The sequence below is a fragment of the Myotis daubentonii genome, chromosome 4 (assembly GCF_963259705.1).
Source record: "Myotis daubentonii chromosome 4, mMyoDau2.1, whole genome shotgun sequence".
Lineage (NCBI taxonomy): Eukaryota > Metazoa > Chordata > Mammalia > Chiroptera > Vespertilionidae > Myotis > Myotis daubentonii.
This window is the reverse complement of record NC_081843.1, coordinates 72,303,591-72,320,061: the sequence shown is the minus strand read 5'-3', so window position 1 is coordinate 72,320,061 and position 16,471 is coordinate 72,303,591. Positions and strand designations below refer to the sequence as shown.

The 16,471-nt window shown below is 36.1% G+C and overlaps 1 protein-coding gene across 17 annotated transcripts in view; it reads right to left on the bottom strand.

The window, feature by feature from the left end:
• SSBP2 (single stranded DNA binding protein 2) overlaps window positions 1-16,471 on the bottom strand; it is a 219,674-nt gene that overhangs the window by 13,694 nt on the left and 189,509 nt on the right. For all 17 annotated transcript variants that reach the window (XM_059694209.1, XM_059694210.1, XM_059694203.1 and 14 more), the window contains 4 exons: window positions 14,792-14,846; window positions 13,518-13,588; window positions 10,499-10,577; window positions 7,000-7,028 (listed from right to left, as the gene is read on the bottom strand). In XM_059694209.1, the coding sequence (XP_059550192.1) occupies window positions 7,000-7,028; window positions 10,499-10,577; window positions 13,518-13,588; window positions 14,792-14,846 (234 nt within the window). The remainder of the gene's footprint in view (window positions 1-6,999; window positions 7,029-10,498; window positions 10,578-13,517; window positions 13,589-14,791; window positions 14,847-16,471) is intronic.

Genomic DNA, 16,471 nt, shown 5'->3' with positions numbered 1-16,471 from the left:
ATTTCCAGCAGGGGCACGATGAAGAGCCAACCTACTGATCAGGCATGACGGAGTGACACCTTCTCTTGGTAATTTTATTAGTCAAACGTCAAAAGATCACCATTTTCATAAACATTTCCCTTTCATTTCACATACGGTTTGCACAGTAACACTATTTTAACCATTATTTTATATGAACCATAAGGAAAAAAAGAAGATAGTTAACAACTATAGTTATGAACAAGAGAAATACCTTAGGACCTGAGAATTCAATATGTACTTTTAGAAGAAAAGAAGGCTCCGAGATGAACCTGCTTTAGAACCTTTTTCTATCATTAGCTTAAGAGTAGATTTACTATGAAGCTTTCCTTTAAGATAAAATGGTTGATATTAGCAATCTAATCAAACACGAAGCAGGACATCACTTCATGTTCTATTTAAATTTTCTAGTCTAGGCCGAAACCGGTTTGGCTCAGTGGATAGAGCGTCGGCTTGCGGACTGAAAGGTCCCGGGTTCGATTCCCGTCAAGGGCATGTACCTGGGTTGCGGGCACATCCCCAGTAGGGGACGTGCAGGGGGCAGCTGATCGATGTTTCTCTCTCATCGATGTTTCTAACTCTCTATCTCTCTCACTTCCTCTCTGTAAAAAATCAATAAAATATATTTAAAAAAATAAAAAAATAAATAAATAAATAAATAAATTTTCTAGTCTAATTATTACCGTACAATGTTAGCCTTGTGAGGGCGTCTGATACTCCACATCTATAGGAAATAAGAATTGAATGCACTGGCGTATAAAGCACGTTCACACAGTACTGCGACTGTGACTGAGGGACTCTTTCAAGGTCCAATTTATAGACTTGTAAAAAGAAACTTCAAAGTCAAAATTTTTTATTTGTTATTTTAAATGAGAGAAAGATTTAATATTTTTTCCCTAAGCCACTGACATTGTACACTTGGTTTTCGGCTGTTTAAAAGAAAATTGCACTGACGGTGTGACTTAACTAAAGATAAGTTATGTCATAACATTTAAAATTGTATGAATGAGAATATGTGCTTTTTTAAAAATAAGGCTAAATGCACAGCAGACACAGGTACAGGAAGCGGCGGAGTCCGCTTGTATGTTGTCCTGCTGTGCACCCCACAGGGAGCAGCTGACAACCAGGCGCCTCCGAGTCCACGGAAGCTCCATTTGCCAATGAACCACACCAGCTGGAGAGCCATGGTCAATAGCAGAAAGAGAACTCTTTTTTTTTAAAAAAATGAATTATTCTTTAAAAATGTTAGTTTTCCAAGTATATTGAAAAGCAAATCTACATTGAAATGAACATGGATAACTTGATTTCCTAAAAAACATGAGTAAAATTTAATTAAGTGCAACTAACAAAGCTATACTTATTCATTTTATTTATTTATTTATTTTTTATTTATTGCTTAAAGTATTACAAAGGGTATTACATATGTGTCCAATACTTATTCATGATTAAAGTAACTAACTAATCAAATGTTTGGAAAATGGGAATGATAATGCTGACTTAGATCAAAAATAAAAGTGAATTTATACAAATATTTTAAGATTCACCCCAAATCTAGGTCTTTTGGGTGAAGGCAGATTTCTGTCATTTCATATATATGGAGAAACTGATAATCTTAGAATAAAAAATAATCTAACATCTACCTAAGGGTATGTGAGGATGCACCTTGGAGCTGAAGACTTCTACAGATTCAAACAAATCTATGAAATATGCCCTCTCCACTCTAGCGGAACGTTCACATTCCCAGTAGCTCCTGAGGTGCCCCAGAGGAGCAGTGTATCTGATTGCGTCGCGGTGTTCTCAGGCTCTGCTGCACTTTTGCCATATCTCATTTCTTGACTTATAATTTTGAAAGTTTATCTAACTTAAAATCTGATTCCTGACTCAATGTGTTGATTTTAAAATATTTGAAATTTGAAAGTAATATTGTATTACTATTTAAATATTTAGAAATATTTAGAAGAAATATTTTTTAAACACTCCCAGCGTTATTATTTTTGTTTTTTGCGCATTATTTTCATATCATGGTGATTCAGCATTGCACACTTTTGTGTGGGGTTATATAAGAACACTGAGAGGAAGATACAAAACTGAACTAATACCAGATCTCTGAAACCTACTCCTTTCTAGTTCACTGGGCATGTTTGAAAATCTTGAAATCTTAAAAAAAAAATTCTGAAGTAATCTCTATAAAATGCTGCAAAAAAACAACAAAAGTTTCTAATGGGGGGGTCTTAAGGAGATTGTGCTGTCCACGATCACTGAGTGACATGATGAAGATAAAGTCACACTCAATACAGGCACCTGAGGAACAGCCAAGATGGTTCCAAACAACAGGCTGGAGCAAGTTGTGAGGGTGGGTGGCAATGAACTGGGTGTATATTTCAGTTAACTGTAGGTATGTTTGTGTGCAGTGCTCAGGAGATTTTATCATGAAGGCAAGGATATAATGCACAAAAAGGGCTTAGGTGGGTCAAAAAGGCACTCCAGTTGCTTAAGCATATAATTAGGGAGTACAGAGCACAAAGAATACAAGCAAAATTTACTTTTAGCAACATTAGGCATTTTGGTTGCATTTTCTACTTCAGTTAATGTGTACTTTATTCCTTACTTGTAGTCTAAGAATTTAGCTTGAAAAACTATAGTTAAAATTATATTAATCCCATTTTCAAAGGATTTTCTTACATTCTCATTCACCTTTTTTTCAAACTGGAATGTTTCCCCTACTTAAGCTATGACATCATATACAAATGCTATTTTAAGTGTACATGTGCCTGTGTGTGGGCTCGCACACACCCAATTTCTTCTGGCTAACACATTTCATTTAGCTCTCTCTCCTGTGATTTTTATCTTCCAAATCATCTCTTAATTAGTTAGTTATTGTTCCTTCTCCCACCTATCCCCAGAAATTGCTCCCAAACTTTCAAACTGCTATTTAAAAAGGGAACACTTGTAGAAATTTGGGCTCTGTCTATAATGGGAAGAAAACAATATTGACAGTATTCTAAGCCCTGTGGAAGTGAATTTTGATTTGATTTCTCACAGGCAATAGCAAGGTTTATAAGTGTCATTTTGACTCTGCCATTTGCCCAAAAGAAAAAACTGCCAGTCCAGGTTCCCCCAGGGGGTTAAGTGAGCGAGAATTCAGGCTCGCAGCTGAGATGATGGCAAAGTTCTGTAGTTGTTGATGGGCAACCCTGCAAATGGTGTGGAATATTGAACTGGAACTAAGGTTCATGAGGTTCGAAAGGTTCAGGTTGGAAAGACTCTTTTGATAATTTATTAAGTATGACACGATCAGATTGTGCCTTCTGATTTTTTTCCAAACTAAAAAAATATAAATGCTAAGTATCTTAATGTGAACTGCAGAATTTATTTAGGCGAATTCCTTCTAAAGAAGACAACCATATGCTCCTCTAACCCCAACTCCTAAAACAACTTCAAGGCATAATATTTTTGTTCCACTGATTGAATGAATGACTCCTCAGTTGCAAAAGGGATGACAAGCATTTCACTTTTCATTAAAAAAGGCTTCTAGCCCTAGTTGGTTTGGTTCAGTGGATAGAGTGTCTGCCTGCGGACTGAAGGGTCCCAGGTTCGATTCTGGTCAAGGCCACATGCCCAGGTTGCCAGCTTGATCTCCAGTAGGGGGCATGCAAGAGGCAGCCAATCAATGATTCTCTCATCATTGATGTTTCTCTCTCTCTCTCTCTCTCTCTCTCCCCCTCTATCCTTCCTCTCTGAAATCAATAAAAAATATTTTTTAAAAAGGCTTCTAAATTAAAAGTGAATTCTGCATTATGAGAAAGGTGCATATAAGTTTTACTAGGTAATCCTCAACTGAGCAAGAGTCATGTTAAAACTCTTCGTTTGGAGCCCTGAGCTCATTTTGCCAGTAGAACAGTGCTGTCAAAAGGGAGTTGACAGTGTGGGTTCCTAGCCTTGTCCACAAAAGGTAGCATAATGAAGAGGAAAATATTTAGTATCTGTACATTGTTTCATAGCCCTTAGCATATGATTCTCAACAATTTTATGAACTAGGTAAGAAATGACCTATAAGCTCTATCTCTTATTTTAGAGCTAAGAAAACAAAGCCTAAGAGAAATCAAGTAACATGTTGCCACCAAAACTTGTAAGTAGTAGAACCAGGCTTCCTGATTCTCAATTCAGTAATCTTCACCTTACATATAAAATGCATAAAAAAGAGTATATTTATAATTAAAAAATAGAAAAAGAATTGAAATGGTACTAAAAAACAACACTTAAAAATGGAATAAGAAATTTTAAAAAATATGTAATATTGATGCTTGATAAAATACAGGTTTAACTGGGTAACTGGGGAGATGTAGCTGGAGATCTAAGAGGGATTTTGAACCAAACTGCTAAGCAGTAGTGGTCAAGATTATCTTCTGATTCACAAGCAAGGATGTCTAGGAAAAGAATAGGATGGGAGGGATCAAACCCAGGAAAAAGGCAGAAAAGAGTTTTGTGAGGCAGCTGGACAGTGTTGGAAAGGAAGAAGATGGGAAATTGAGTTGGTGACAATGTGCATAGCTTGGAGTAAAAGACAAATAACTAGGCAGTGAATGGAAAGAGGTAAAGAGAAAACTAAGTGGGGTGGGGGAGGGGGGTTAATATACATGATGCTGCTGACTAGAGAAAAGGTAACTGGAGACATGACAGACTCTGATGGCACCATCGCCCTGACAGCTTGGGGGCGGTGCGGTGCAGAAAGGAGCTGCTTAGGAGCTCATCTGAAGGGGATGCAACTGGTCATTTCTAGTACATTGCTAAGTGGCTTATAGATTACTTGGAAGTGATGATTATGTTAATTGAAATGTATTTGAATTCTGATTTGAAAAAGCTTTTCCTTATTGTTTTTGTTTGGTCTCCTTAGTTATATTGAGCTTCTTGAAGGCAGAGACCTTATCTTGTTTATCTTTGGATTTTGAGAGCCTAGAATAAGCCTTGGCAGCGCTGATGTTTACTGAATGAAGGAACTGCTGCCTAAGTTTAAACCACTTGAGGGCAAAGATCATGTTTGTGCTTAAAGAAGTCTATTGCATCTCCCCACAGTGCACAAGGCAGTACCCAGTACACAGAAGTACACAATGGGTGGCTCATTAATGCTTAAAAAATAAGCAATACCTCATTAGGCAAGAGAATGTTATCAGCAGCATTTTTTTCCAGGGAAAAACTTGTCTCTGGGAATAGGAATGGGAAAATAAACAAAGAAGGAACAGCAACAGACCTGATATGGGGCAGATTAAAGGATGGTATCTAAGTTGTCCTTATGGCACTATTTAAACATTTCAAAGTACTTAATAAATTACCAAGTACTCTCCAATATAGAATTGTTTACAACTACCTAATGTACAAAGTTATGGGTTGTAGTGGAAATTTTAGAAGATGGCCTTAAGTGATTCAGATGATCCCACATTTGTGTAATGAAGAGTCCTCTTTAGATACTAGGGCAGTGATGGCGAACCTTTTGAGCGCGGCATGTCAGCATTTTGAAAAACCTTAACTTAACTCTGGTGCTGTGTCACATATAGAAATTTTTTGATATCTGCAACCATAGTAAAACAAAGACTTATATTTTTGATATTTATTTTATATATTTAAATGCCATTTAACAAAGAAAAATCAACCAAAAAAATGTGTCCTAGGTTCGCCATCACTGTACTAGGGTATGCTACTGAAATCTAACATTAGAAATTTCACTTGTGACCACAAAGCACCATTCGGCTAATATCAATGGTTAGGCCCCTAAGGGAGCTGATGTAATCACAGACATCTAACTGGTGAAGGAGCTTCCCAGAGAAAAGGCCCCAATGGAGTTTTACAGTGAGTCTGACTTTGAAAACAGGCTTTTTGAAGGCTTGCCTAATACTATTTCTCACAGAAGTAAGCTAGTGCCGGTATAAATATTTACCTATTTTTAGAAAAGAAAAAGGCCTTTCTGATTGATCCTAGACACGGACATCCAAAGTGTATGTAGAACGTATAAGCCAGGTGTGCAGGTGTATTGTCAGAATGCCAATTAAACTCTCTCACTCTTTTTTCCTTTTTAGCTTGAAGTATTAATTTAAAAGGTTTTGCAGCTCAATCTTATTTTATTTACCTTGGCATTGAGAATTTTACATTATTATACATGAAAATAAATTAGAAGTAGAATTAAAAATTTAAAGTCATCCTTTAATGAATTTCTGTATTGATATAAAGTAGACTTCTCAGAGTCATTCTAGTGGTAGTTAATAATTAGTTCTTATCAGCCATTCTAAATATATTTTTGATCCACAGAGAACTATTTTAAATTCATCATGACCTAAAAAGTATTTAGGTACGCTTCTTCAAAAAATATAAGGCATCTTAGCAAAGGATTAATTTTAGATACTCAAACTCTTGAAGAAAAATGCAGACACATGCTCTTTGAAGGCTTACTTTCCTACTTGTATTACTATAATTTTCCTCTAATTATTTTCATACTCTATTTTAGGGAACTAGAATAATGATTGAGGACATCAGCATTTCCTAAGGAAGGTTTGAAAGACAAATGAGATGTATAAATGCAATGGCCTTATAACATGTAATAATCACTTTTTCAAATTTACCTCTTCTCATGTTCCTATAGACTTCTTTACATTTTTAAAAAATTACCTAAAGTATGTCAGTCTTCTTTACAAATATAAAATATCATAACATGATTAAATTGGCTATTACTTGGGTACCCATTAATCAGGGATAGTGAATACTGTAAATGAACCCTAGCATGTTTAGGAACATTCGTGAAAGATTAATTTTTACCCTTTCCCACAGATTATATACATTAATATTTTAAACTTGCAGTTAATTATATCTTGCCTTCTACTTTCAAACTCTGGTTTAAGAACAAAATTCATAAGGTGACTCTAATAATCTTAATGAGAATTCTGTGTGAAATAAAATACAGACAAAAAACAGTACAGAATACATATCACCCACCTTGGAAATACTGTCCATATCTCCTGAGCCTGAAACAAAGTACAAAAAAAAAAAAAGCCTTTATAAGGTACTTATTTCATTTATAAATTAAGTACTCCTTTAATACACAAACTTTTGTTGTATTTTCCAGTACATCTCCTGAATTTTTAATCTTAAAAAATTCCTTTTTTTACACGGAATGGTAAGTAAGTATCATTTGATGGTAAATACAGGGAAGAGTTGCACCTCTAGTTCCTAATCATTTAGGAGTTTTCTGTTTTTAATGGCAGAATAAAGGAAACTATTGTTATCATAAATTCCTGTTAGTAAAATAATGGCGAGATTTATATATACTACTACATTCAAATTTTTATTATGTATGTATATATGTGTATGCATTTAACTAGAAAGCAAGAGAGAAATTTCTAAATATACTTTGTGACATTATGCTTCTAAATCTGATAAAATATAAAATGGACATTTTCAATAATACCCAACAAGATTCTGAGCCACATTTTAGCACAATAACCAAAAGCAAAGTATTTTTAATAATATCACATATTTGACAGCAATCAATATTCATAGCAATCTATCAAAAGTAAAATGTCTTCAAAATATAGTATTTTATTTTGATTCTTGGGAAAAATGAATAAACAATACTAATTTCTTATTTAAGTAATGGAATCATACATTATACTTATTGGCATAAAGAAACAACAATCAGATCTTTGCCCAGTATTAGTTTTATTTTAAACTAGAGGACCGATGCACGAAATTCGTACAGAGGGGTGGGGGGAACCTCAGCCCGGCCTGTACCCTCTCACAATCTGGGACCCCTCAGGGGATGTCTGACTGCCGATTTAGGCCTTATCGGACCTAAACTGGCAGTCAGACATTCCTCTTGCAATTCGGGACCCCTCGCTCCTAGCCATCTGTCTGCTCGCTCCTTACTGCTTGGCTCGCTGCTGCTTAACACTGCTGCGGAGGCAGGAGAGGCTCCTGCCACTGCTGCTGTGCTCGCCAGCCCTGAGCCTGGCTTCTGGCTGAGCGGCGCTCCAGCTGTGGGAGCACACTGACCACCAGGGGGCAGGTCCTGTGTTGAGCGTCTGCCCGCTGGTGGTCAGTGCGCATCATAGTGACCGGTTGTTCTGGTAGTTCCACCATAATGGTTGCTGGGCTTTTATTATATAGACTAGAGGCCCGGTGAACAAAAATTTGTGCACTCGGGTGGGTCCCTCAGCCTGGCCTGTGCCCTCTCGCAGTCTGGGGCCCCTTGGGGGCCCCTTCCCCTGGCTGCTGGCACCAGTTTTCCTCCGGTGCCTGGAACCCAGGCCTTTGCTCTTCACCGGGAGGGGCCCGGGCCCCGGGGGCATGGCGGAGGCTGGTGTGGCGGGCGAGGGGCTTAGCTCCTCGCTCCCCACGCGTGGGCCCCGGGGGTGTGGCGGAGTGTCCCCATCAGGGGGCTCTCCAACCCCGCCAGCCACCTGCTGGTCTCTGACCAGCATTTGGTCTGAGAGGGTCCCTGCCACTGGCACCACTCGTGTGCTCCACCAGGGGGCAGTGTGCTCTCCATGACCCTGAACTCTTAGAGCAGGGATTCCCATTTTGCCCACCCCTGGCCCCAGGAGAGCCAGGGCACCAAACCACAAAATTAACATCTCACCCAGAGTCACTTGCCGCGCGGGCCCCAGGGGAGTGGCCGAGGGGCATGGGTGAGGCCAGCGCGGCGGGCTTCCCTCTTTGCTCTTCGCTCGCCACGCCGGCCTTCGCTCGCTGCTCCTGCCCCGGGCCAGCTGGCTTCGCTCTGTCACTTGGCGTCTACGTATGCAAATTAACCGCCATCTTTGTTGGTGATTAACCACCATCTTTCTTGGCAGTTAATTTGCATATCGCCCTGATTAGCCAATGGGAAGCGTAGCGAAGGTACGGTCCATTACCCTTTTTGTCTTTTATTAGATAGGATTAGTTTAACAATTAATCTTCCTGACATAAAAATATGTTTCATAGTACATCATTCAGTCAACAGTCACAAATGAAGTTAGGGCTTATTAATATGATTAATTTATAAATAAGCAGGCATAATAGCTAAACATTGAATGTACTTGTGCAATTATGCACCTATGTAAATATGCACAATAAAGTTCATTACAGAAAGTGATAAGCCACATGCCAAGCATATGTGAAACTCTTTTGTAAATTCTATTGTAGTGAATAATATAATTGAGAACCCTTTATGACCAAATGTCATCTTTTTGTGTGGTTAATTCTCTAAATTAAAAGACTGGAAAATAACTTATTTTGCAAGAAATTAGAAAATAAAATTCTAGAATGGTACTGTCTGATAAGACTTTGTGTGATGACGGAAATGTTTTCCTGTGTTGTTCGTTATGGCAGCCATTATTAGCTAGATGTGGTTCTGTGCACCTGGTATGTGGCAGTGCAACTGGAACTGAATTTGTATTTTATTTATTTTTAATTTAAAATTAAGTAGTCACACATCTAGTGGTTATCATAATTGGACAGTGCAAATTAAGACTTTGAAATATAGGCAAAATAAGTATGCATCCTTTAGAGCAGAAAAATCTACCAATGGGTTGCAAATGATTTTTTGATTATTGAGGTTACATAGCTTTTCAAAGTATCAGAGGAGGTCATTTCCTGACCTTGGTGGGGCTGTGAAATCTGTGTATAATCTAAGTTACTCATGGGCATAGTTTCTCCATCTAAGTAAAAGACGGTCCATTTTCAAAAGAAAAAAAAAAGATCACAAACTTCCATGCCCATCATCAACTCTTTCATTAGTTTATAATACTGTTACTTAAACATATAAACATAGAATATATATATTTTTTGGTTTTGCATTTGGCCTATACAGGTGGGCTCTGTGACCTAGTCAATTTTGTACCATTTGTTTCCATCTCTCACTATTGTGAAACTCTGTGTTCACCTTACAGATATTTGGCTTCATTTGGCAAGAAGGCATCCTTTACGAAGTAGGGTTTCAGCTAGTAGTCACACTGCTTGAAATCAGCTCTATCACTGAACACACAAAAATGTGGACAGTTTTCTTTCTTAAGAGAATCATCAAATTATCCAGAATATGATACCAATTTTATTTTAAAATAGAGACAAACATTAAAATACAGAAAAAGGTTAAGATTCTTGCAAAGAACTAGTTGCTCTGAGATTGTATTTAAAGACCTTTGGAAACAGAGATACCAGATGGGAGGATACTGCAGTCCTATAGGCAAGAATGCATGATATATGTCTTTTATCATTAAACACCCAGATTTGATAGGTTAAAGGAAATACCTGTGAATATGAGCTAGGTTAGAATAAGTCTCACATTTCTGATTTTAAATTCATCTACAGTCATCATAAACAAATACACTGTAGATTAAACTATCAGGATGAGGTAAAAGATGAAGCATTTCAAAATGAGTTTCTGTATACCGAAGAACTTTAATACCCACTATGCAGAATTAAGGTTTTGTTTTGAATTTATTTGTAATATCCTTACCTAAAGAGCCATTCATGTGATGTGACTCCATTCCTCCTAATCCACCCATGGGTCCATCTGAACCAGGGCCCATTGGAAACTATTTAAAAAGTGAAGAAAAGAATGATGAGAACATTGAAAACAATTGTTTATATCAATGTTAAAATATCTGTCTTTAACATTTTAAGATAATTCCACAACTTATTTTTATTTTCAAGTTAGAGAGATTACTCTCCTGGATTTTTTCCCAGCCTTATAGTCTCTAACTGGACTGTTCTACCTCCCCCATCCCATACTCTCTCTGTTTGGATCTTCAGACTAATCCTTGCTCAGAACCACACTTTTCTTCTTTAGGTGTCCTCAAGCAGGGAATCTATACAGTCAGTGCAAAGGATAAACATTCTCTTCTATGCTACTGACAAATTGTACTTTTGTGAACAAGAGGTGATTTTGATGAAGTTGCTAAGATGATTAATACCTTACTAATAAGAATGACCCAACATTATTATACCAACATTAACTTTTTTAGCAGACAATCTATTTTTTGTTCCAATGGACATAAGTAATTTCATCTAATAGGTTAAATACAGGGCATGGCAAAAGTAGGTTTATAGTTGTTTGTATAGAAAGTAATACAATAATTAATAAATCACACTACAAGAACAAACTCTGCATTTTGTGTACTTAAACTGAAAACCTACATTTGCCCCGCCCTTTTCGTTCAGCTCCTTGGGGACAGCTGAATATAGCTAACTCTCCTTGGCAGTCTCAACTATGTCAGTTCAATGACAATCATTCTGCAGCAGTTATAATTAACATGTTAAAAAGCAGTGGCATTAACTTATTTTATTTCCAAGTGAAATCTTACTTTAGAAGTCTGGTAAAAAAACAACACAGATGTGAACAGATGTGCTGCGGCAGAGCTGGTGGTGGCGAGCTCATGGCCTGCCCACTCCATCTTTCCCTCATCTCCCTGAAATACTTTTGAGGAAACTCAGATCCCAGTTTGAAGACAAGCTATCCATATTATCTTATTTTTGCAGTTAAAACAACCTACCGGAAACACTTGCTCTTAAAATTTCCCATGCCAAAAGCATTTCTTCCATGTTGTATGGTAGAGAATATTGAATGCGATGTGTGCATGTGTATGTGTATTTATGTGTGTAGATCGGGGAGTGGTAGCTACTAATCACATGGGCTTTTGGGGGAAAAACAATTCCCCCTAACAGATAACCTGTGTACCATCAACTGTGTGGGAATAAGATGGCTATCCGTCATCTACGATGATACGGATCACATGCTTACACATTTTCTCAAAATAATGTCAATTCTGTTTCCGAAAATTTTATTGCCTAAAAGCACATGGATTGATTTTCAGTAAACAACCTGGAATGTGTATGCCTTAACTGGTAAGTCAAATAAATTAACTTTGAACTTACAATTGTTATTCAGCTTTTGTCAAAAGCATAGTTCTGGGCTTAGAAACTGGTGCTGGTGAGGCCAATAGTCCATGAACTTATTCTGGTCTTTTTATCTGGACCCCATTGACTATAAGCATATGCACTTGAAGCACATAAAACTCCAGGCCTAGCCCTCAGCAGGAATTTTCTTTTACTACTGCTGGCTGAGATGAATGGCATTTGAAAAAGTGACATGTTCACCTACTGTTCTTGGATCTCTTATCTTTGGATGGAGTTAGAGATCCAGAGTGAAACCTACTTGGATGATGTCAGCTTAGCTGCCCCCAGAAATGTCTTCAGCACCATATGCTCTAGATTTCCTCCTTGGCTCCCTCCCTTTCAAATACCAAATTTTAAGATATGAAATTGCAGTGTAAAACTTTTTTTTTTTTTGCTGAATTTCTAAAATGAACATTGTTCGTTATCATATTTACTATTCTTTAAAATATCTGTGAAAACACGTTAAGACATAATTGATAGTTAATTGTTTATTTTCCTTAAAAACAATTTACTTGATTCTATAAAGAGAACAGTGATAACTGGAGGCAGTGTTGCTTATCAGACACAATTATGCAAGCCACAAATGTGAACTTGCATCAGTAAATTTAGATTTACTAGCAGCCATACTTAACAAGTAAAAGGAAATAGTTGAGGTTAATTTTAATAATATATTTTATATCAAAATTATTATCGCTTCAACATATAGCCGATATACAAATTTTAATGAGGTATCTCACATTGTTTTTTTATACCAAGCCCTCAGTGTGATGTTGCCAGCACACCTCCTTTCAAACTGGCTGCTGTTAAGCACCGTCCGTACTGGACAGATTCCAGCTTCCCAGTGTCCCTTTGTCTTTACTGCGAGGAAGCTCCATTATCATAATTACTTCATTCTCAGTTTTCGGCACTTATGAAAATTCCTTTATGCCTCCTGCTTTTTCTTTAGTTGAACTACCCTATATTTATATGTACATATCTGTGTAGTAACTACATTCTGTTAGAAATATCTTTTTGTTTACATGTAGGTCTTGTATCACAGATAAATAAAATATCATTTTCTTGTAAGTTTTTGTGGAAAAAGATCACAATCCTATGCTTTATTAAAACATCCAAATTCTTTCAGCAGAACTGCCTCAGGTCCATATTTAAACTCTGGATTTCAAAATCTAGAGAAAAATAAGTATATCCAACTTCCTTATTTATTGTCAAGTTTCTCAAGATAAAAGAAATAATAAAATAACGATCACAATGAAGAAATTAGTGATGCTAAAATGAGGTAACAATTGTACATTACCTGTCATTTTCAGATAGTGTTAATTATTAAGTACTTGAGATAAAATAAGACTATACACCAACATTTTATAATTAATTAGGTTTAGTTTTAATTTAAATTATATTGATATGAAATATTTCATATATGTTATATATTATATTTTTTCAACTCAGAACATAAGAATTTTATTTTCTTAATATCCAATAAGCACCTGGATTATAAAATATAAACCTTAAAGAGTATCCCAGAAATGGAATGCACTAAGAGTTTGAATACATTACAAAATTTTTTAAAAATTCATACTTACATTAGGCCTGTTAGGTCCAGGAGGTACTGCATTCATTAAAGTATACATGTTGTCACCAGAGTTGGTTGAATCTGAAACAAAATATTACTTAATTAATACCTTTCTTTATAATCTATATCTAACTCATCACAAAGTAATAATCGAAGATGATCTGGACACCGCACTATTGTCTGTGTCCATGGGCTATGCATATATGCATATAAATTCCCCGGTTAATGGTTAATCTCTCCCCACCCACTCTTACACCTTGCCTTCCCTCTGAGATTGGTCAGTCTGTTCTATGCTTCTGTGTCTCTGGATCTATTTTGCTCCTCAGTTTATTTTGTTCATTAGATTCACATATGAGTGAGATCATGTGATACTTGTCTTTCTCTGACCGACTTATTTCGCTTAGCATGATACTCTCGAGGTCCCTATGCTGTCTCAAAGGTAAGAGATCCTTTTTTCATATACTGCTGACTACTATTCCATTGTGTAAATGTACCACAGCTTTTTTTACCCACCCATCTACTGATGGGCACTTGGGCTATTTCCATGTCTTAGCTATTGTAAATTGCACTGCTATGAACGTAGGGGTGCATATATTCTTTCTGATTGGTGTATCAGGTTTCTTAGGATATAATCCTAGAAGTGGGATCACTGGGTCAAATGGCAGTTTCACATTTAATTTTTTTTCAGGAAACTCCATATTGTTTTCCATAGTGGCTGCATCAGTCTGCATTCCCACCAGCATTATTAAATAATGATTACAGGAATACTCAGATATTTTAGTTTAGAAGATTAAAAAAATTTTCCACACTACATGGTAGATCTATTAGCTAATTAATAAATACCTACACATATGCAGGATAAATAATATTGTAGGTACATGTACATCTATCTTAGTAAGATAATAGATTGATAGGTCAGATTTGCTATATTAAACCTAATGGATCCATGCATTTGATGTGTTAACTTATGCAGAATTTTTCTAAGTTTTGAGATTTTGATCTTTTCCACAGTCTCAAGGAATCTTTTAGACAGATAATCATTGGACAATTCATACAGATCAATACAATTTGCACCCTGATTATATGTTACTTACATAACAGAAATTTTCTAAATGCTTAAAGTATTTGAACAATAGGTGTTTAAGAACACGATTTCTTCCTATTTGCTACCTCTACTCTATTCCTTATCCATCATTGAGACAATGAATACTACTAACGTTCAGAACAATTTCTCTATTTTATTCTAATAATCAAATGCCAATGTGGCTAGTCTGATTACAATACCTGCTGGACTAGGCATGATGGGTGTTCCCGGTGGCCCTCCACCTCCCGGAGGACCCTGTATAATTATACAAAATTTCAGTAAAAGTAAGGCATTTAATTGAATAATATAAATAAAAACATCAGAAAAGTTCGATTTATTTTAATAGTAATGCAATTTGAAAATAACAGAGAAAATTAATTTTCTCCATAATTTATTTTCTTTTAACGTATAGTCATTTTAATCTTATGCAAAGTATAATTCAGTTTAAGTATGCTGAGATTGTTTTGACAAGTTTCCCAAAACAATGAGCCTGTAAACTGACTTATTATTCATGACTTAATCACACCAGATATAATGAGGTTAAGGAGAAGCCATTTAATCAGGTCTTTACAAATCCATAAAAGAGGAGTAATTCATGTGTATTTGTGATTTAGGTTACTGTATTTTTCTTATGGTTTGTATCCATGGCTCTTAGAGGAAATTAACAACCAAAAGATATTTCTATGTTTAAGAAATACACTGATTCTATTTCTTTCTTCTATCAGTGTCAAGTAAACCTTCTGGAGCATTGCACCTTCTTCTGTCACATCAATCAGAAATGAGAGGCAATGGTGACTAATGCTGCGGGTTACTAAGGCTGTAGCTACACAGTCCACCTGAAACGGAGATTAGGCCACTCTAAAATTATTCAGTAATTTCAGATGTACAGTAGTCAAAATAACTAGTACGTGGCTAAAGTTTCACTTCATCCTGAGTGTGCAGACAGAGTCTATTAATTATTTCAAATGACATATGTAGTTGGTATTTAATAAGCAATTTAAATTCCTATTTAATTAAACGTCTTTAATTTCATAAAACTACACGGTGTCCCAAAATGTATACACACTTTGAATAATTATTAATTCCAATAGGTGAGATCTGAAAATAAATAAAAAAACGTCAATTGAGCTATCAGCTATTAAGTGTGTGTACATATTTTGGGATACCTCATATATAGCAGGCTTATTCTTAAGTGATTTTAAGAAAAAATAGGTTTTATCCCTTTTTTTTTAACTTTCATTTTTGTTTCATAGAAAATGTGAAAAATATGAGACTTCTTTAGTTTGTGTAACTTAAGGAAACAATGCGGCATGAGCTTTTCACTATATTCATACCACACTATTTCCACGGAGGGTAAAGTACTCCCTTTTCCTACTCCAGTTAGCCACCACTTCTGAAAATTTCTTCAGGAAAGATTTTCCTTTTTACAATTTTATCCTTGCTTCCCTGTTAGGCATTTCTCCTTAAAAACAGGGTGGGGCAAAAGTAGGGTTACAGTTGTGAGTATATGAAACTCAGAGTTGATTCTTGTGTGATTATTTATTAATTAATGTATTATTTTCCATATGGACAACTGTAAATCTACTTTTGCCCCACCCTGTGTCATAATGGCCTTGAGATGCATCAAGGATTTATTGTAATGATGGTTAAAAGGTCATTTGCAAGTTCAAGAGCTCATGTAAAATCTGCTCATTTGACTTGAGGTATATATGAATTATTTAAAAAATTTTAATAAGTACTAAATGTTAGTAAGAAAAGTATTTTAAATTTCTAAGAATGGAAAAATGACTTAAATATCCCTCCTCACTATCAGTCATTTTTCTGCTATTTGGTTATCTTTGTGATGGGGAGAGTTAAAGAAGTAGGGGTGTAGATTATTC